This window comes from Phyllobates terribilis, unplaced genomic scaffold (assembly GCF_046119375.1).
Source record: "Phyllobates terribilis strain yellow unplaced genomic scaffold, ASM4611937v1 Scaffold_49__1_contigs__length_9717188, whole genome shotgun sequence".
In the NCBI taxonomy this organism is placed as follows: domain Eukaryota; kingdom Metazoa; phylum Chordata; class Amphibia; order Anura; family Dendrobatidae; genus Phyllobates; species Phyllobates terribilis.
The window spans coordinates 6,760,354-6,782,997 of record NW_027362809.1 but is presented as its reverse complement, the minus strand read 5'-3'; the positions used below and the strand labels follow the sequence as shown (position 1 = coordinate 6,782,997).

Below are 22,644 nucleotides of genomic sequence, written 5' to 3'. Positions count from 1 at the left end.
AGCTCAGTATTTTGTCAGTATTTTTTCTCAGGAGTGGGAGCCAAAACCAGGAGTGGGTGATAAATGCAGAATTAGTGACCTTTTCTCTGATTGTTCCTCACTTGGTTTTGGGTGAGAAAAAAATGGGTAAAAATTGATGGGCATAAAAATTTGTCTGGGCCACCATAAGATTTACTATTTTGTCTCTGAAAAAGAATTTGAAAAAGTCAATTTCAGTGAGGCGTGTGACATCAAATTGGATTCCTGAGCGTCCGATGAAATCCAGAAATAACAGACTGACCATTTTTGGGGGTGTAGGCCATATGGGATCAATTGCAGTAGGGGTTGCCTAGGTCTTAAGGTGCCTTGTTGGGGTTCATTCCTCACTAGATGAGGAGGAATAGAGGAATGTGGAATCCATTACTGATTCCAGTGTCGGTAAATGAGATGAGAATTAGTGTCATGGAGGATGAGTCTATGAGAAACGTATTCAGCTGCAGACTCCGAGGAAGAAACTGCTTGTTGTCTGTGGCCTAAAATATATAGGTTTTATTACAAGATGTAAAGCAGAAAACTAAATACTGTAAAATAATAAATCTCATGTTTCCCTTATTATCTGCAGTAATTGTATTATTACACAGGATTTTTATGATATATCGGCTCATCATCTTCTCTCTACAGTATTGGATCCTCTCAGTGGATATCTTCTATATAAGAGAATTTTGCTGATTTACCCATCAAAGATGGACAGAGACTAGATGGTAGAGAAAATATTACACCTCACCCTAGAGATCCTCTTCCGGCTTACTGGAGAGGTGAGGGATTCTGATGACGTCACATTACATCATTCTTATCTATGGGAATAACAGATGGACAGAACTGGAGAGGTGAGGACTCTGAAATGTCTATAGTGATATTTATTAATGTGTCGCTCCATAACCAGGATTACACAGTAGTGAAGAAGACCTCTAGTGAGCGCTGTCAGGACCCTTTGTCTGAGGGATGGGAAAAACCCCTGAGCCCAATCACGGGGCCTCCACCTCACCCCCTGATACATGATGACATCAATGACCAGAAGATCCTAGAACTCACCTACAAGATGATTGAGCTGCTGACTGGAGAGGTGACACTGCTGGGAATGCTGGCACATTATACAGTAACACTATGAAATGAATGGGGGGGATGACTGTATCATTGTATGTGTCAGGTTCCTATAAGGTGTCAGGATGCCGCTGTCTATTTCTCCATGGAGGAGTGGGAGTATTTAGAAGGACGCAAAGATCTGTACAGGGACATCATGATGGAGATTCACCAGCCCCACATATCACCAGGTAATAGACAGGACTAAATACACACGCCCCATAATTATCTGTATGTAAAAAATGAATTCAGTCCCTGTATGTGTTTCCTGCAGATCTGTCCAGTAAGAGGACAACACCAGAGAGATGTCCCCGTCCTCTTCTTCCACAGGACTGTAAACAAGAAGATCCCAATGTTCCTCAGGATCATCAGGTAGATAGAGAGAAGGTGTCATGAGATCTCCCCTATGCTGTGTAGACGGCTGTAAAGGTGTTGTCTTCAGTTTTGTTTTAACCACCATTATTATGTTTTATATTTGTGCTATGAGAACGGTGGAGATGGCAGGATTAGAGCTGATCATAGATGGGACTTCTCCATCTGTTTGTGACTTTTATAATATTTGTTTCAGGGTGAAGATCAGACCCATATTAATACTACAGAGACATATGTGAGGGGTGATGAGTGGTGTAAAGAGGAGATTCCTACATATGACTACCCAGGTGAGTAGTGACCACTAAATGCGGAGAATTCACAGATTCTTCTCAGTCACCGGCTGTGGCTTCTTTATCAACGGTGTTGTCCGTCTGTATCATAATTGTGTGATCACCATTTTGCCTCTGGACCACAAGATTCTCCTCCACCCAAAACTGTTCAAATGACTTTGGGCATTGAAAGCCCTTTTCAATAGATCTTACAAGGTGGAAGTACCACCTACCCTCTGGGCTTAGAATAAAATATTATGATGGGACTGTAAGAGAAAGCGGAGGGTAATGATGCTGTTGGCTTCCTAGATCCCTGATATCTTATTGGATGAATCTACCTTCTCTCCCTTCTGTGCTGCTGAATGTGCTCATATGGTTCATACAAGACCAGGTCCAGTCTTTCTGACCAAACTTCACTTTTATGATCTACAACATTAAATGTGCAGTGAGGGCCCAGTGTGAATTTCTGTACAATTACAGCAGTTTCCCTTTATCCTGACTTTTCAATTTCTTTTAAAACTGACTAACTTCAAACAGGATTGCGATAAACTACATAAAAAACATTACACCTGTGCCATGATATATCTCTAAGCTAAATTTAAAACACCTCAGCTGTGCACTAATATAAAAAGTTAAAGACAAAAGCACAATACACAAATGCCCAAAAGTAAATGGATAAATCGCAAAGTGCATAAAAGTAATGATAAATAATAAAGGGTATTTAGTTAACCCTTATATGCACTAATGCTTATTAGACTACAACGAAAAAACCTGGGAGTCTGAACTGAAACGTAAATTGGTGTGCATGCAAAATGTAAATACATGTTCACATAAGGCCATTAGACAGAAAAAAACAAAGACAAAAGCACAATACACAGATACCCACAAGTAAATTGCAAAGTGCATAAAAGTAATGATAACTAAATACCCTTTATTATTTAACTTAAATTTTGATCAAAATAATGTAAAAGCCATTTTAAAGAGTAAAAAGACTCCCAGGTTTTTTCTTTGTAGTCTAATGTTTATTAATGCATATAAGGGTGTGGCCGCCCTTTTTCTGAGCTGGAAGGTTCATTCTGCCTCTCGGGTCCATGCTTCTACTAAGGGTTCAGTCTCTCAGCCCTTATCCATATATGTGTCACTTGACAAATGGTAATGTTTTAATATTAGAGTTAGGACTGTCCCATAAGGGTTGCCATGACGTGGCGGGATGGCTTTTACATTATTTTGATAAAAATTTATGTTAACTAAATACCCTTTATTATTTATCATTACTTTTATGCACTTTGCAATTTATCGATTTACTTTTGGGTATTTGTGTATTGTGCTTTTGTCTTTGTTTTTTTCTGTCTAATGGCCTTATGTGAATTTGCATTTACATTTTGCATGCACACCAATTTACGTTTCAGTTCAGACTCCCAGGTTTTTACTAATATAAAAAGTTCTCTTTGAATGTCTAATATTTCTTCTTGAAACTCATCTGACAGAAAATATTGTCCCTTATGATCATTTAGAATGCCAAGAGCCCCCAAGCCCCATACTCTAATTACAACAGAGAGGTTTCACCACTAGTTACTCACTACTTACTGATGGAGACTGTTGAGTTTGATCATTTCAGTAGATGTGTTATTGTCTATAGTCACAGTTTTTGACTAAAGTAGTTAGTGCCCAAAATACTATTTAACCACTTTCTGTAGACAGCCTTATGAGGTCCTATTCTTCAAATCTGACGTGTGTCACTTTGTGGTGATATCCTTTGTGAAGAATTCCAAAGTTAATAAGAAACAAATGGTCCTTACAAATTATTTTCCAACTTCTCTTGAATCCAACAATACCCTGTATACAGTTGTACACTACTGTCTGGGCACATGGCAAGTTAAGAAGGGAAGGAGCGACATTTAGCTATTTGAATGCAGATCTTGCTGGAATAAGTTGCAGACACAATGAATTGGGGCCACCACGAACAATCTTGGCGCTATCTACCCTGTTTTCCAGATCTCAAGTATTGCCTTAACCCTGATCCTTTAACCCAGGGTTCCCCAACTCCAGTCCTCAAGGCCCACCAACAGGTCATGTTTTCAGGATTTCCTTAGTATTGAACAGGTGATAATTCCATCATCAGCACAGGCAATAGTTACATCACCTGTGCAATACTAAGGAAATCCTGAAAACATGACCTGTTGGTGGGCCTTGAGGACTGGAGTTGGGGAACCCTGCTTTAACCCCTCTACATGGATCTGGACTTACACAGAGACCCCTAGGCTTGGGCCACGGTGTTACCTGCTGTTCTGTGGTGTGAGATTAGAAGAAGAATAGTCAGGTAGCCGGGTCAGAACCAGGAGGTTAAAGAAAATACAAAATCAGAAGACACGAGTAGTCGGTAAACGTGTTGAGGTCACAACAGGAACCAAATACATAATCCGGGAGCTGAGCACAGAGGACTGAACCAGAGGAGAACAAGGCTGTATCTGGCAGCTTCCGGCAATATGCTTCCAGCTTTAGTAGGGTGCGGTGCTTTCCGATTGACTGAAACAGGGAGTAGATTACTCCAGCTGGACAGCACACACCCATACTGCCAGACTGGATGGTACTACAGGTCCAAGCAACCCTAATCTTAGTGGCTGGACAGAGCCTGCGCCGCCCAGAGCTTCTGGTTCTGATGTCTCTTCCATCACCAGCACCGCCTGTAAAATGAATAAGGTGGTGACTGGTGACAGAAATACCTGCGTCCCAGAGGAGATGGGACACACCATTTGCAGAAACCCTAATATGACAAAATGTCATAAAAGCAATAGAAATCCACATAAAGTGACTCCATTTTGGAAATTATAACCCTCTGTGAATTAATCTATAGGAGTAGTGACTATTGATTCCACAGGCACTTTCCGGAAATTAGCACGCAGTGGATGATGGAGAGTGAAAATTGCAAATATACCATTTTTTTACCCAACACATAGTGCCCAGATTGTGCTCCAGGAGACACACACACCGTAAATTAAGTGGGTTCTTCTCACTATAGTAATGCCAAAAACATGGATGCTAAATGTGGTTTGGGCACACTGCAAGGCTCAGAAGTGAGGGGGAGATCTGACTTTAGGAGGGCGGATATTGCTGGATTGGTTTATGGAAGCCATGTTGCTTTTCAAGAATCTTTGAGCCACTAATAATATGGAAACCTCTGTTTTTCCATTGACAGATGATGGACCTGAGTGGGGGCTTTTTTTGTGAGATGAGTAGAAGTTTTTATTGGTATTATTTTTGCCTACATAACATTGTTTGTTGGCCTTTTATTCCATATTTGGGGGGGAAGAATGAACAAACAGTTGGACACCACACTCTACTGGTTCATCCTATGAGGTTTTCTATTAGACTGTGAACTGTCATTTTCTTGGTGAAGAATTCAGTATTTTTACATAACTTGCCATTTTTACTGATAGTTTAAGTAGAAATGTTCAAAAATATACATTTCAAGGATATTTTATTCAAAAATAATGATTGGTTTTCTTCTTGGCAGATAACAGTACCAGGAGATCAGAGGGACAGCTGACATCTTCAATTTTTAAATCACATGATCTTGAGATCACACAAGATACAATTGAAGTGAATGCCATTACTCCAGATATACCATCATCCCTTCACAACAAAGATCTGTCATCTGATCCTATGAAACAGGTCCTGTCTTCTGATTCATTACCGACTACTAAGAAAAATCAAAGTCACAAAATAAGCATTAAAAAACGAACTGCTCCTAAAGCAAAGAAGCCATTTTCACATTCAGAATATGGAAATAGTTTTTCCCTCGAAAAGTCTTTTCTTAAACATCAAAGCATTTACACAACAGAGAATAGATTTTTTTGTTCCAAGTGTGGAAAATGTTTTATCCAGAAATCAGTTTTTGTTAGTCACCAGAGAACTCACACAGGGGAGAAGCCATTTTCATGTTCAGAATGTGTGAAATGTTTTACAGAGAAATCATCTCTTGTTAAACATCTTCGGACGCACACAGGGGAGAAACCATTTTCATGTTCAGAATGTGGAAAATGTTTTACACAGAAATCAAGTTTTGTTATGCACCAAAGAACTCACACAGGGGAGAAGCCATTTTCATGTTTAGAATGTGGGAAATGTTTTAGCCAGAAATCCGATTTTGTTATACACCAGAGAACCCACACAGGGGAGAAGCCTTTTTTCTGCTCAGAATGTGGAAAATGTTTTAACCAGAAATCACAATTTGTTAGGCATCAGAGAACCCACACAGGGGAAAAGCCTTTTTCCTGTTCAGAATGTGGAAAATGTTTTAAGAGGAAATCAACTCTTTTTACACATCAAAGAACTCACACAGGGGTGAAGCCATTTTCTTGTTCAGAATGTGGGAAATGTTTTGTGAACAAATCATCTTTACTTTGTCACTGGAGAACTCACACAGGGGAGAAACCATTTTCATGTTCAGAATGTGGAAAATGTTTTACACAGAAATCAAGTCTTATCAAACATCAGAGAACTCACACAGGGGAGGAACCATTTTCATGTTCAGAATGTGGGAAATATTTTACAGAGAAATCAAGTCTTATCAAACATCAGAGAACTCACACAGGGGAAAAGCCCTTTTTCTGTTCAGAATGTGGAAAATGTTTTATGAGGAAATCAACTCTTTTTACACATCAAAGAACTCACACAGGGGTGAAGCCATTTTCATGTTCAGAATGTGGGAAATGTGTTGTGAAGAAATCATCTTTACTTTGTCACCGGAGAATTCACACAGGGGAGAAACCATTTTCATGTTCAGAATGTGAAAAATGTTTTACAGAGAAATCAAGCCTTATCAAACATCAGAGAACTCACACAGGGTATAAGCCATTTTCATGATCAGAATGTCGGAAATGTTTTACAAAGAAATGAAATTTTGTTAAGCACCAAAGAACTCACACAGGGGAGAAGCCTTTTAGATGTTCAGAATGCGGGAAATGTTTTGTCAAGAAATCATCTCTTCTTAGTCACCAGAGCAATCACTCAGAGGAGAAGCTTTTTTATATTCTTAATGTGGAAAATGTTTTACTTGTAAAGACACACTTTTAGCAAGAAAAAATCTTGCTAATAAGTGAGTGCGTCTTACAGACTGGTGGCAGCTTCCTGTGACAGAGGAGAACGCTGAGACAGTGTCCTTCCTGATCACTGAGAGAACTGCGCTCTCCTCCAGCCCCACACTTATCTAACTGAGCAAAGCAGGAGAGGAAGTTACCGGTATCTGCACAGAGGCTGCACAAGTGAGCAGCTGAAGAACCTTCCACCCGACGAGCTCAAGGACTTTTCTGATCATGTATAACTGTTCTACATATTTTCAAAAGTTGTCAAGTTCAGTTATGAAATGAGCCATTTCTTAATGATTTTAATGACTTGTTTCTATGATATCAAAGCGTTTTCCTTTTACTGCTACATATAATTAATGATAAAAGTTTCAATACTTTGAAACATTAATTTTGCAAATATAAAGATTCTGAATTTTTTGTTATGCCAATTTTCTGATATTTATTTAGAGGAAACGTAGCAACAATTCAAATAACTAAAACCTGTTTAAACCCTATTGGGAAATATAGACAGTTACAGAAATTGCACTACAAAATTTGGTCCTCATTCAGTGACAACTTTTTCGCTTGTCTCTTGTAGTCCTGCATCGGATCATTTCTTACAATTGTCCAACAGTAACTTGCAAGCATTGATGGATTCCAATTTCCTTGATATCTTTTCTCCATAAACGCAATACCTTGGTGAAATCTCTCACTGTGCTTGTCCCTCATTGCTCCGCAGTTTGGTGGTTCAAAGTCTAGATGCGAATTTAAGAAATTAATCTTTAAGGACATGTTACAGCCAAGATCTTTATATGTTTATAGGTGATTTTCCACCAACTCTTCAGTTACCTGCTCTTCAGTTTCCCAAAAATTATTTACCACTAGTGATGAGCGAGCATACTCGTTACTCAAGATTTACGCGCATGCTCAGGTGTTTTCCGAGTATCTTCGGCGTGCTTGAATGTTATGTTTGAGTCACTCCGTGTGCATGATTTTCGACTGTTTGAAAGCTTTAATACATGTGAGGAATGCCTGTTTGTTAGGAAGTACTTAGCTGCGGGGGAGAAAAAAGACCAGGAAATCCACAGAAAGATGGCGGAGAAGCGGGCTCTAAGCGCCAAGATGACACTGCAGTCATCATGCTGAAGATATATTGAACATGGAAGATGAAGAGGAGGGAAGTGGTGGTCAGGCTGGAGCAATTTGCCTGCACAGAAACACAGGTCTTAGCAGGTGACGGTGGCCTTCATATAGCAGCTACCCCGCAGCTGTGCATGGGCTCCGGAGCAGAGGAGTCGGGTGAGGAGGAGATGGAAAAGGCAGCTGCATTGATGACGTGAAAGGACCACAAAACTACATGTGGCACAGTTCTCACTGCCCCACAGTCTAATTTGCACCAAGGTGACCTACAGATGCCTAAGGAACCTCCTTTAACCCCTTTCTGACATGCCCAGTAATAGTACGTCATACTGACCTAGGCTTATTGGACCAGATACGTACTATTACGCGCTCTTCGATCGTGCCCACACACAAGCGGTGCAGGCGATGGCCGCCGGGTGTCAGCTGATTCTCACAGCTGACACTTGGTGCTATGTGCCAGGAGCGGTGCCGTGAAGTCGATCGCAGCATTCCGGAAACAAGGGGAGATAAGCGTGACCTACTTACCTCCTCTACGGCGTCCCGAGCTGTCTGTGCCGAGTCTTGGTAATTGTCATGGTGACCCAATGTCGTCATGACGACATCCGGGTCACCAGTCATCATGAAGTTGCCTGGTGACATGTGCGCGATCAAAGTAACTTCTGCCTGTGCAGCGCTGACACGCAGCATAGCATAGAGATGCTGCTACATCTCCATGGTATACAAGCGATCAGCTTGCAAAAAATGAAAGTCCCATAGTGGGACAAAGTGTAAAAGTTAAAAAAAGTATCAAAGTGAAAAAAATATTTTAAAAATTGTAAAAATATTTAAAAAAATGAAAAAAAATAATCAAAAAATATACTATACCCATAAAAAATATTATAATGAAAAAAAACAATAAAAGTACACATATTTGGTATCACCGCATCCTGAACAACCTTAACAATAAAATTGTCCCACTAGCTAACCCCTTTAGTGAATACGCTAAAAAAATAAATAAATAAAAAATGAAGCAAAAACTATGCTTTATCATCATACCACCAAGCAAAAAATAAAATAAACGTGATCAAAAAGACAAATGTAAATAAAAATGGTACCGCTGAAAACGTCATCTTGTCAAGCAAAAAACAAGCCGCCATACAGCTCCATCAGCTGAAAAATAAAAAAAGTTATAGCTCTAAGAATAAAGCGGTATTTCTATAAAATAATTTTTGTGTAAAAGTGCTAAAACATAAAAAAAAATATTAATGTGGTACCGCTGTAAATTTACTGACCCAAAGAATAAAGCTACCTTATCAATTTTTACCACAAGCGGAACAGCAAAAAAAAAAAAAACAACAATTCCTAAACTATTAGTTTTTGTTTATTCTGCCTCCCAAAAATCAGAATAGAAAGCAATTAAAAAAGTCACGTGCCCGAAAATGGTACCACTAAAAACGTCAACTTGTCCCGCAAAAAACAAGTCCTTACATGACTCTGTCGGCCAAAATATGGAAAAATGATTGGAAAAACTAGTCTTTGCAAAAAAAAGCATCTTTTAGTGTATGACAGTTGCCAAACATAAAAACCTGATATGAATCTGGCATCGCTGTAATCGCACCGACCTGAAGAATAAAGTTGTCTAATCACTTGTACCACACGAGGAACGGTGTAAAAAATAAACTCTAGGGTTAGAGTTGTGTAACGGTTAGGGTTGTGTTGGGGTTGAAATTTTTTCAAAAGTAAAGAAAAAAAAATGACGGTGTGACGACTAGCGTTGAGCGCAAGTGCGCGCTACTTGAGTTTGCATCGGGTGCTCAAGTGACATGCTCAAGTCTCCGCCCCATATGCTTTGCAGCCAAAAATACCTTGCGGGGATTGCCTGCCATGCACAAGCGATCCCCGCATATTTTTTTTTGGGTGTCTAACAACCGTCAAACATGCGGGGTGGGGACTCGAGCATGTCACTCGAGCACCCGTGATGCATGGTGCATTCCTGAGCACCCGATGCAAACTCAAGTAGTGAGCACTTGTGCTCAAGATTGATGACAACTCATTGAGTATAATGACCTAATGTTATCAAATTCTGTGTCGTACTTTCTGGGTTCAAAATGTTCACTATACCCCTTGATAAAATCCTCTAGGGGTCTAGTTTCCAAAATGGGGTCACTTGTGGAGGATTTCCACAATTTAGGCGCATTAGCTGTTCTCCAAATGCGACATAGCATCCGCTCTCGATTCCAGCTAATTTTGCTTTCAAAAAAGTCACTCAGTGCTCCTTCCCTTCTGAACCCTACCGTGTGCGCAAGCAGTGTATTTTCCCCACATATGGGGTATCGGCGTACTCGGGAGAAATTGCACAACAGTTTTTGGGGTCCATTTTCTCTACTTACACTTATGAAAATAAAACATTTTGGGCTAAAAGATAATTTTTTTGGAATAGTTTGATTTTTTTTAATTTCACGGCTCCATGTTATAAACTTCTGTGAAGCACCTGGGGGTTCAGGGTGCTCACCACACATTTAGATAAGTTCCCTGAGGGGTCTAGTTTCCAAAATGATGTCACTTGTTTGGGGTTTCCACTGTTTAGGCACATCAGGGGCTCTCCAAACACAACGTGGCATTCGCTAATTATTCAAGCAAATTTTACATTCAAAAAGTCAAATGGCGCTCCTTCCCTTCTGGACACTACCGTGCGCCCAAAAAGTGTTTTTCTCCCAGATATGGAGAATCGGCGTGCACAGGAGAAATTGCACAACACATTTTGGGGTCCATTTTTTCTTGTTACCCCTGCAAAAATAAAAACATTGTGGTCTAAAGTAACAATTTTGTGAAAAAAGTTAAATGTTAATTTTTTTCTTCCGCATTCCAAAAATTCAAGTGAAGCACCTGAAGGGTTAAGAAACTTCTTGAATGTGGTTTTCAGCACCTTGAGGGGTGTAATTTTTAGAATGGTGCCACTTTTGGGTATTTTCTGTCATAAAGACCCCTCAAAGTCACTTCAAATAAGATGCAGTCCCTAAAAAAATGGTTTTGTAAATTTTGTTGGAAAAATTAGAAATCGCTGGTCAACTTTTAACTGTTATAACTTCCTAACAAAAAAAATGTTGGTTCCAAAATTGTGCTGATGTAAAGTAGACATGTGGGAAATGTTATTTATTAACTATTTTGTGTGACATATCTCTCTGATTTAAGGGCATGAAAATTAAAATTTTGAAAATTGCTAAATTTTCCAAATTTTCGCAAATTTCACATTTTTTTCAATAATAATTGCAAAGCATATTGAATAAATTTGTACCACTATCATGAAGTACAATATGTTACAAAAATATAATCTCAGAATCAGTGGGATCAGTTGAAGCGTTCCAGAGTTATTACCTCATAAAGTGACGGTGGTCAGAATTGTAAAAATTGGCCTGGTCATTAATGTGCAAACCACCCTCGGGGGTAAAGGGGTTAAAGGAAGTTTTCATTGCAGAGGTACATTGTAAATCCTCTCTATCTGCTTTGTTTGTACAATTTGGTGGTCTTAAAGATTAAATAACAGGTATACGCCACAAACTGCAGAAAACAGAGCAGGGGCAGTGGAAGGCAGAGTCAGCGCTATTGAGGATCAGATAGACGATACAAGGAATGAGAGCAGGCTTGCAGCACACCAAGTATCAGCACAGATGACCTTGAAAATAGATCAAGAGCAATAATATACCACTTACTGATGTGCCTGAAAAAATAGAAGGCTCCTCTCCTACTGAATTATTTGAATACTTGCTGAAATTAATAATCGGACCTAAAATCTTAGGATCTAGAACAAGCTAATAGGGTGCCGACCCGTCCTCTTCCTCCTGGGCTTCCACCAAGACCTGTGCTCGCTAAAATTTTACACTATCGGGACAGAGATATTATCCTGCGACAGGAAAGGGATCACCCAGATCTAACAATGGATCCAAAATCTCAATCTTTCCAGATTATTCTATAAAAGTGCAGAGTAAAGAGCCAAATTCTTTGATAACAAAAAACATCTGAGAGATCTGTACGTTCCATATTCAGTGATATTCCCTGCCAAGTTAAGGATGGTAGCCGGAGATACTGTGCCCTTCGCTGGCTGATATGAATGAGAGGCAAATACGCTGGGATCAAATTCGGGATGTTACAGGTTGAAGGTCCTGTGGTACAAATGACGCGCCCCCTGGGCCATGTTCAAGGGATTACCCGGAGCCGGATCTGGATAGGGGTAGTAGTCCTTGTGGCGGTGACCCGGTCCGTGCCCAGGGTGTCAAACTAAGCGGCAGTCTATGGCAGTAGATGTTAGAATATGTGTCGACTACGCCACCCGTTGAGTGCGGCTTTGAAGCCGCAGCTGCAGAACAGTCCGCTGAGGCCGGTGGTATGGGTGCAGCGATGATGTGATAACCCCCAACGGGAGGGGTATGGCCTCAGGGCAGCAGATGAAGATGATAGGGGTTGTGACGGTGCAGTAAGAAGAGTCAGAGTCAGGAGATGCAGTTTCAGGGGTTTTACTCACAAGTGTTCTCTCAGTCACTCTGGCCTTGAGTGACCACCCGAGCCGTGCTGCGTCCACCAGGTCCTGGACTCGGCTAACCGCCAGGCAGTTCTGGAGCGTGGTCCTGAGCTCCCTTCTCCCTCTCTGTCTCTGGCCATTCCCACCAGGGATCCACCTTTGGCCGGCTCCCTCGGGTCTCTTAGTGGTCAAACCTCCTCTGGGTTCCCTGACCCTATGCTTGGTGTGCCTTTCTGGTGGATTTGGTGAGGGTCGTGGCAAATCTTGACCACGACCTCCGGTTCCTGGCTGAGGATAAGTGGCCTCCACCAGTTCGGGTTCCGGTACCCATGTCCGCCAACCCTTCACCCTTTTTGGTCTGATTCTGGGTTCTTAGGGTCCCCTCTGATCTTCCACTCTGGGCCTTTCTTTCTCCTCTCTCCTCTGCAGGCTTGGCTCTGGAGCTGGGCCCAGCCGGAGCCACAGCTCCCTGTCAGCCCTCCTGGCTGAGCTCCCCTGCTAAAAAGACCCTGTCCTAAGATGGTGCCCACCATATATACTCCCTCTATGTGTGAGCCCAGGTGACTAGCACCCAATGAGCTCCTAGCTTTACCCAGAGTACTCCCCCTATCTGCCCCTACACTACTGGGATGTTCCACCCCCCTCCCACTCCAGCCAGGGACAGACGCTGTCGTACCTGCACATATACTTGGTGGGAGTACCGTAGTTCTGTCCCCCGGAAATGGGATGTATGTAGTGCATGCAGCCTACTGAGCTCAGTCCCACACTCCATCCTTACCCGGGAGTGGAATACCACACCTCTGGAGTGAGGTGCAATACCCCTGTAGCAGCCGAGTCCTCAGGGTGCTACATTCCCCCCTGGTAAATCACAGCACGTCCTCGGGCTGTAAAAGAATAAAATATCCAAAAACATACAATTTTTTTTTTCAAAACATACAAGAACATATCAAACATCAAACATTATCAGATTTAAACAAGATAAACTTTTTCTTTCATATAAAACTCTTTCATAATAATGTTCTTTGAGTTACTGGCCACTGTGCGCTTGTGACCAGGTAGAAGTGCAACAGTCAGTTCAAGAACAACAGTTTCCTATAAAACCAGTAGGGGGCGCCTTAGAAAGTGCAACTATATACAAGGGGAGGTGGCCGCTCTCAGTCCTCGGCCAGTGGGGATAAGGGATGGCTGCTCACAGTCCTCAGCCTGGTAAGGGATAGGGACACACGGGTAACAGTTCGCTGGTCCCAACGGGGACTATATTTAAATTAGCAGCAGTTCTTATACCCTTACGGATAACTATGTACAGTTCTTTTTTTTACCGTACTCTAATAACGGCGTCCTCCTGATGCTTCCTCCCTGTATTCTTCAGACCCGTCCGGGTCCTCTTGCTCCTCCTGACACCTCAGCTCTTCCTCTGTCAACCGGTGTACATGAAGGGCATAGGGTCCTTTGGCACATTGGTGCCGGGTAAAGGTGACCTCGTCACCCAGGTATAGGTCACGACCTCTGTGTCCCTCCGGCAGGTGGGACTCGACATCTCTGCGGGTCACGAAGACGTCGCCTGGGGTGCGGTGATCCCGGATGAAGCCCCAACCGTGCTGCAGTTGGAATTTGATTACAGTCCCGGTGGCACGGGGACCGTGGGCTGCATGGGGGTTCCGTCGGGTCCGGCTCTTCTGCTCTGCACTCTTCACTTGCAGCCGCTCCTCGCGGACCCGCCTCTCTCGCCGTTCCCGGTCGAAAACCTCTAACTGCTGCCGGCAGCACTCTGCACGCTCAGCTGCAGCCGCCCGGGTCTCTTGAGTGAACCCGATGAGGTCTCCTCCAGTGGGGTCCCACGCAAACTGCGCTTCCTCCAGCGAGAGTGGGGTGATCTTAGCGGGCGCCGGAGCCGGGATCAGGGGCTCATCCAGGGGCCTTTCCTTCCGGAGTCGGGGATGGTAGTACTCCGGTGGCCACTCACAAGGCTGCCCATCCGGGCAAGTGTGCTGGGCAAACAAGTCTTCACCCAGGTGCGGCACTGTGGAGGTTGAGGGCGCGGTGGTGGCAGCGGCGCCCGGGATCACTAGGCCTTGCGACCAGGCTTGGGGTACCCTGAAGGTAAAGGGCACCGTGAAGACGGCGGCGCCCGGGGGTACTTGACTTTGCGACCAGGCCGGTGGCTCAGTAGAGGGCGCTGTTGGTACTGCGGCGCCCGGGGGCACTCGGCCCTGCGACCAGGCCGGTGGCGTCTCCTGCTTGGCCGCGCTCAGGGTTGAGGCGCGTGACGTCACAGGGGGCGTGGTCGCGGCTCCTGCTTGGGGCCTAGTCTGGAGCGGTAGCGGTGCGGCAACGGGCACGATCGGTGGGATTTCGGGCTCTGCGACGGGGAGCGGGGGTAGGCTTACGGTGGCTGGGCTTGGGGTAGTGACGTCCCCTTTACTTGCCTCCGTCTCTTCAGCTCCCTCTGCGGCGTCGTCTCCGGCCTCCGTCCCTTCTGCATCCTCTTCAGGGGCAGGCGTGCTCCTCGTTGCGGGTGGTGTGCTCCGCTGGCGGGTTCCAGCCTGCTGGGCCATCTCCCTGCTCCATTCCGTCAGCGTTTCTCGCTGCACCTGGGCCATCCTCCTTGCGAGGCCCTCCAGCGCGGTCTGTGCACGCTCCCGGTCTCGGGGGAGCTGTGCCAGGATCTCCACCAGGTCTGGTGGGGTGGTTGCTTGCATCAGGCTCCTGACCACAGGGTCGGTGCTGCCTGCCTCTCCCTCCATCTCCGGGTACGGCTCCTCCAGACTCCCCCAGGCTGCACCCATCTTCGCTCTTTTGTTCTGTCTCCGCCCACACTCAGGGCGGTCCTGGGGCAACTTGGTGATTGTCAGTTCCAGGGGCAGACCCCCCACGCTGATGGACATCTCAATCATTGCAGTCTCTGCTGGTGGGGGCGGTCTTCGTTTTTGGCGCCATTCTTGGTCCTGGCCCACGATGGGAGGTGGCCTCTTGCCACCCTCTGGCACGCCCATAATGGCGTCCGCTCTGCCAGGGCGGGAAACTGTCCAAGATGGCGGGAATCGCCTCCCAGTGGCGGGAAACTCTGTGGATGGCGGGAAAAAGCTGCAGATGGCGGGCAACCGGCGGGAAACGACCCGTGATGGCGTCCGATGGCGGGGACACTCCGGAATTGGCGGGAGACTTCTTTTTGAGGTAAATGTGAACTTTTCTTCAGGCACGCAGTACCCGGTGGTTGCGGGCACGGAATCCTGCCGACTACGCCAAAGTTGACGCGCCCCCTGGGCCATGTTCAAGGGATTACCCGGAGCCGGATCTGGATAGGGGTAGTAGTCCTTGTGGCGGTGACCCGGTCCGTGCCCAGGGTGTCAAACTAAGCGGCAGTCTATGGCAGTAGATGTTAGAATATGTGTCGACTACGCCACCCGTTGAGTGCGGCTTTGAAGCCGCCGCTGCAGAACAGTCCGCTGAGGCCGGTGGTATGGGTGCAGCGATGATGTGATAACCCCCAACGGGAGGGGTATGGCCTCAGGGCAGCAGATGAAGATGATAGGGGTTGTGACGGTGCAGTAAGAAGAGTCAGAGTCAGGAGATGCAGTTTCAGGGGTTTTACTCACAAGTGTTCTCTCAGTCACTCTGGCCTTGAGTGACCACCCGAGCCGTGCTGCGTCCACCAGGTCCTGGACTCGGCTAACCGCCAGGCAGTTCTGGAGCGTGGTCCTGAGCTCCCTTCTCCCTCTCTGGCCATTCCCACCAGGGATCCACCTTTGGCCGGCTCCCTCGGGTCTCTTAGTGGTCAAACCTCCTCTGGGTTCCCTGACCCTATGCTTGGTGTGCCTTTCTGGTGGATTTGGTGAGAGTCGTGGCAAATCTTGACCACGACCTCCGGTTCCTGGCTGAGGATAAGTGGCCTCCACCAGTTCGGGTTCCGGTACCCATGTCCGCCAACCCTTCACCCTTTTTGGTCTGATTCTGGGTTCTTAGGGTCCCCTCTGATCTTCCACTCTGGGCCTTTCTTTCTCCTCTCTCCTCTGCAGGCTTGGCTCTGGAGCTGGGTCCAGCCGGCGCCACAGCTCCCTGTCAGCCCTCCTGGCTGAGCTCCCCTGCTAAAAAGACCCTGTCCTAAGATGGTGCCCACCATATATACTCCCTCTATGTGTGAGCCCAGGTGACTAGCACCCAATGAGCTCCTAGCTTTACCCAGAGTACTCCCCCTACACTACTGGGATGTTCCACCCCCCTCCCACTCCAGCCAGGGACAGACGCTGTCGTACCTGCACATATACTTGGTGGGAGTACCGTAGTTCTGTCCCCCGGAAATGGGATGTATGTAGTGCATGCAGCCTACTGAGCTCAGTCCCACACTCCATCCTTACCCGGGAGTGGAATACCACACCTCTGGAGTGAGGTGCAATACCCCTGTAGCAGCCGAGTCCTCAGGGTGCTACACAAACACTAATTCTTCAAATCTTCAATAACACAGTGATTCGTGAGTATATGGGATGAAGTGTGTCCTTGCTTGTTGGACATTTCTTTATGAATTTTTTACTTTTTTTCAGGTTCTATTATGATTATATTGCAGTCCTTGTGCCTAACTGGAGTTGAATTCAAGTTGGAGTTAAGTCCAAGGAGACTTAAAGAGGACCTATCACTATTTTTTTTTTATTTAACTTAAAAGCCGAGGTAATAATATTAATGAGTTGACAAAATTATGAACAAGGCAGATACCAATTGGGTGAAAAAATCCTCTTCTTGGCAGGAGCCTCTCAGTCAGATGAGCCGACTTCAGAAGTCGCCACCAAGGGAATCCCCACTTTCCCCTGCTCAGCTGATGTCACTCTCCCATGATGCACAGCATAGAGGAAAGTGAGTAGCAGTCTGCCTATCAGTACCCAGGCTCTGTGACTGATCTGGTTGTGCTCAGTGCTGCTGACATTTATGTGAAAGGTAAGCAGTGCTGCTCCAGATGCAGCACAGGTCAGCAATAACCCAGCGATCCTGCTCTGCAGCTGCTGGGTGGATCAGTCTTGGTGCAGCTCTGTGTCTGCAAAGGATCTGAACTGCTGCCCCTGCGTTTCTTCCTTATACCTCCCTTTTCTGTAAAGCCCAGCTTGATGTCCTTGTTGTGGGCTGGCTATTAGCCCCCCACATGATCCTGCACTGCCAGTGTACTCATTGTGCCCCTCCCCACAGCCAACAGGGGTGAGAGGAGAGGTGCTGGAAACAGAAACTACCTACTGAAAGAAGAGGTATGCCAGACAAGATGGGCTTTATTTATTTCCAATATCTGTATATGGGCAGTGTATGTGTGTGCGCATATATAAACATCTTTGAGATGCTTGCATATGTGTAAAGTGCATGTGTAGCACCCTGAGGATTTGGCTGCTACAGGGGTATTGCACCTCAACCCAGAGGTGTGGTATTCCACTCCCGGGTAAGGATGGAGTGTGGAACTGAGCTCAGAAAGCTGCATGCACTGCACACATCCCATTTCCGAGGAACAGACCAACGGTACTCCCACTTAGAAATGTGCAGGTACGACCGAGTCTGTTCCTGGCTGGAGTGGGAGGGGGGTGGTACATCCCAGTAGTGTAGGGGCAGATAGAGGGAGCAGCCTGGGTAAAGATAGGAGCTCATTGGGTGCTGGTCACCTGAGCTCACACATAGAGGGAGTATTTAAGGTGGGCACCATCTAAGATCAGGGTCAGTCTGTCAGAGTGTAACCTGAAGAGAGCAGAGGAGCAGAGCAGCCCCAGAGCAAGAGTGAAAGGAAGAGAGAAAGAGAGACCCAGAGGGGGAAACAAAAAGGAACTCTGAGAACCCATATACAAACCTAGGGTGAAGAGTTGGCAATAGGGTACCGGATCCCAAACTGGTGGGGGCTAAAGCATACCTCAGCCAGAGACCGGAGGCCGTGGGCAGGATCTGCCACGGCCACCCACCACATCCACCCTGAAGGCAAACCACGTGTAGGGTCAGGGAACCCAAGGCCAAGGGTCTCCCAACAGAAGGCCCGAGGGAGCTGGACCTAGGTGGATCCCTGGTGGGGACGGCCAGAAGAAAGGACAAGAAGGAGGGCTCAGGGACACGCTCCGGACTTGCTTGGGGGTTGGCTGAATCCAGGACCTGGTGGACGCAGCACGGCTCGGGTGGTCACTCAAGGCCGGAGTGACCGGAATATCTGCAGTAAGTAAACACCCTGAACTGCACAACCTGACTCTGTCTTTAATCATCTACGCTGCACCACCACAACCACCATCCTCTGCACCTGACCCCCTGAGGCCATACCCCTCCCGTTGGGGGTTATACTATCTAAAGCTGCACCAACACCATCAGCCTCAGCGGACCCTGCTGCAGCGGCGGCCGTAGTGACCGCAATCCAACGGGTGGCGTAGTCGACATAACGAACTTTGTAACATCTGTAGGACTGCCACATACTCTGAGCTTGACACCCTGGGCACGGACCGGGTCACAGCCACTCGGAGACTACAACCCCCATCTGATCCGGCTCCGGGTATTCCCCTAAAGAATATGGCCCAGGGGGTGCGTCAACTTTGGCGTAGTCGGCAGGATTACGTGCCCACAACAACCGGGTACTGCGTGCCTGAAGAAAAGAACGAGTTTACCTCAAAAAGAAGTCTCCTGCCGGTTCCGGAGGGTCCCCGCCATCGGACTCCATCACAGATCGATTCCCGCCGGTTGTCCGCCATTAACAGCTTTTTCCCGCCATCTGCAGAGTTTCCCGCCACTGGGAGACGATTCCCGCCATTTCCAAAGGTTTCCCGCCTTGTCGGAGCGGACGCCATTATGGGCGTGCCAGAGGGTGGCAGGAGGCCACCTCCCATCGTGGGCCAGGACCGAAAATGGCGCCAAAAGTGGAAACCGCCCCCACCAACAGAGACTGTGATGCTAGAGGTGTCTGTCAGCGTGAAAGAACTGCCCCTGGAGCTGACAATCACCAAGTGGCCCCGGGACCGCCCTCGAAGTGGGAGGACTGAGAAGAAGAGAGCAAAGATGGGTGTCGCCTGGAGCAGTCTGGAGAGAGCGCACCCGGAGACAAGACGTCTGGAAGAGAGTCCAGAGAGAGCCTCCCCGGAGATGGAGGGAGAGCCAGGCAGCACCGACCCAGTGGTCAGGAGCCTGATGCGGGCCGCCACTCCAGGCAGCACCGACCCAGTGGTCAGGAGCCTGTTGCCGGTCGCCACTCCAGAAGGCCTGCTGGAGACAACGGGAGGAGAGCAGAGCAGCACCGACCCGTTGGTCAGGAGCCTGCTAGAAGCAACGACCCCACTAGGCTTAGTGGAGGTCTTGGCACAGCTCCCCCGAGATCGGGAGTGTGCACAGACTGCGCTGGAGGGCCTCGCACGGAGGATGGCCTGGGTGCAGCGAGAGACGTTGGCGGAGTGGAGCCGTGAGATGGCCCAGCAGACAAGAACCCATCAGCGGAGCACGCCACCCGAGACGAGGAGACAGACCGCCTCTGAGGATGGCGCAGGAGGACTGAAGGCCGGAGACGGCGCCGAGAAGGGAGCCGAACGAAAGGAGGCAGGTAAAGGGGACGTTTCTACCCCAAACCGGGAAACCGCGTACCTGCCCCAGCTCCCCGTCGCAGAGCCCGAAGTATCCCCTGCCGTGCCCGTCGCTGCAACGTCACCGCCGCAGACTAGGCCTCAAACGGGAGCCGCGACCCCTGTGACGTCACACGCCTCGACCCCGAGCGTGACCAAGCAGGAAGTACCACCAGCCTGGTCGCAAGGCCTAGTACCCCCGGGTGCCGCAATACCAACAGCGCCCCCTACCTCCGCGGAGCCACCGGCCTGGTCGCAGGGCCAAGTAGCCCAGGGCGCCGCCGTCCTTACGGTGCCCTTCACTTTCCAGGTGCCCCAGGCCTGGCCGCAAGGCCTGGGCAACCCGGGCGCCACCACCACCGCGCCCATAAAACCAAGAGTGCCGCATCTGGGAGAAGATCTGTTCGCCCAACACACATGGCCGGACGGGCAGCCCTTTGTCTGGCCCAGGGAGTACTACGAACAAGAGCTCCAAAAGAGGGCAAGGCCCATGTGTGAGCCCCTGATCCCGGCTCCGAAGTCCGTAAAAAGGACCTCGCCCCCGCTAGAGGAGGCACAGTTTGAGTGGGACCCCACCGGAGAAGATCTCATGGGGTTCACTCAGGAGACCCGGGCAGCTGCAGCGGAGCGTGCAGAGTGCTGCCGGCAACAGCTCGAGGTCTTTGAGAGGGAGCGGAGAGAGAGGCGGGTCCGAGAACAACAAGCCCAAATAAAGAGCGCGGAGCAGAAGAGCCGGGCCAGGAGGAGTCCCCGTGCAGCTCATGGTCCCCCTTCCACCGGGACTGTGATCAAATTTAATATGCAGCACGGGTGGGGCTTCATCCGAGATCACCGCACCCCAGGCGACGTCTTCGTGACAAGAAGAGACGTTGAGTCCCACCTACCGGAGGGACACAGAGGACGTGACCTGTATATAGGGGACGAGGTCACCTTCACCCGGCACAAGTGTGCCAAAGGACCCTACGCCCTCAATGTGCATCGCCTGACGGAGGAGGAGCTGCGGTGTGAGGAAGAGCAAGAGGACCCGGACGGGTCTGAAGCTAAAGGTAACCACAAAGAAAGAGCAGGAGGACGCCGTCATTAAGTACAGCAGAGTACAAGCTGTATATAGTTGCCCGTCGGGGCACAGTGAACTGTTGCTAATATAGTCCCCGTTGGGACCAGAGAATTGAACTGTTACCCGTATTTCCCTTAATCCCACTGACCGAGGACTGAGAGCGGTCATCCCTATTCCCATTAGCTGGCCGAGGACTGAGAGCGGCCCTACTACCCCTTGTAAATAGTTGCGCTTCCTAAAGCGCCCCCTACCGGTTTTATAGGAAAACCATTTTTTCTAAGAGAAACTGTTGCACTTTTCCCGGGCACACGTTGCACAGTGTCCGGAGGAGGAACCAGAAACAAGAATGTTAATATGAAAAGTTTTATGATGCTGCTAATATAAATGTTTTATATGTTTTATTATGTTGTTTATGAAAAAAAAAATTGTATGTTTGGATGATGTTTTATATCTTACAGCCCGAGGACGTGCTGTGATTTACCAGGGGGGAATGTAGCACCCTGAGGATTCGGCTGCTACAGGGGTATTGCACCTCAACCCAGAGGTGTGGTATTCCACTCCCGGGTAAGGATGGAGTGTGGAACTGAGCTCAGAAAGCTGCATGCACTACACACATCCCATTTCCGAGGAACAGACCAACGATACTCCCACTTAGAAATGTGCAGGTACGACCGAGTCTGTTCCTGGCTGGAGTGGGAGGGGGGTGGTACATCCCAGTAGTGTAAGGGCAGATAGGGGGAGCAGCCTGGGTAAAGATAGGAGCTCATTGGGTGCTGGTCACCTGAGCTCACACATAGAGGGAGTATTTAAGGTGGGCACCATCTAAGATCAGGGTCAGTCTGTCAGAGTGTAACCTGAAGAGAGCAGAGGAGCAGAGCAGCCCCAGAGCAAGAGTGAAAGGAAGAGAGAAAGAGAGACCCAGAGGGGGAAACAAAAAGGAACTCTGAGAACCCATATACAAACCTAGGGTGAAGAGTTGGCAATAGGGTACCGGATCCCAAACTGGTGGGGGCTAAAGCATACCTCAGCCAGAGACCGGAGGCCGTGGGCAGGATCTGCCACGGCCACCCACCACATCCACCCTGAAGGCAAACCACGTGTAGGGTCAGGGAACCCAAGGCCAAGGGTCTCCCAACAGAAGGCCCGAGGGAGCTGGACCTAGGTGGATCCCTGGTGGGGACGGCCAGAAGAAAGGACAAGAAGGAGGGCTCAGGGACACGCTCCGGACTTGCTTGGGGGTTGGCTGAATCCAGGACCTGGTGGACGCAGCACGGCTCGGGTGGTCACTCAAGGCCGGAGTGACCGGAATATCTGCAGTAAGTAAACACCCTGAACTGCACAACCTGACTCTGTCTTTAATCATCTACACTGCACCACCACAACCCCCATCCTCTGCACCTGACCCCCTGAGGCCATACCCCTCCCGTTGGGGGTTATACTATCTAAAGCTGCACCAACACCATCAGCCTCAGCGGACCCTGCTGCAGCGGCGGCCGTAGTGACCGCAATCCAACGGGTGGCGTAGTCGACATAACGAACTTTGTAACATCTGTAGGACTGCCACATACTCTGAGCTTGA

General features: G+C 47.7%; 1 protein-coding gene across 1 annotated transcript in view; it reads left to right on the top strand.

The window, feature by feature from the left end:
• LOC141191641 (uncharacterized) overlaps window positions 1-22,644 on the top strand; it is a 91,226-nt gene that overhangs the window by 23,816 nt on the left and 44,766 nt on the right. The window contains exons 5-7 of the mRNA XM_073661579.1: window positions 1,394-1,491; window positions 1,688-1,778; window positions 5,275-6,474. Coding sequence (XP_073517680.1) covers window positions 1,394-1,491; window positions 1,688-1,778; window positions 5,275-6,474 — 1,389 coding nt within the window. The remainder of the gene's footprint in view (window positions 1-1,393; window positions 1,492-1,687; window positions 1,779-5,274; window positions 6,475-22,644) is intronic.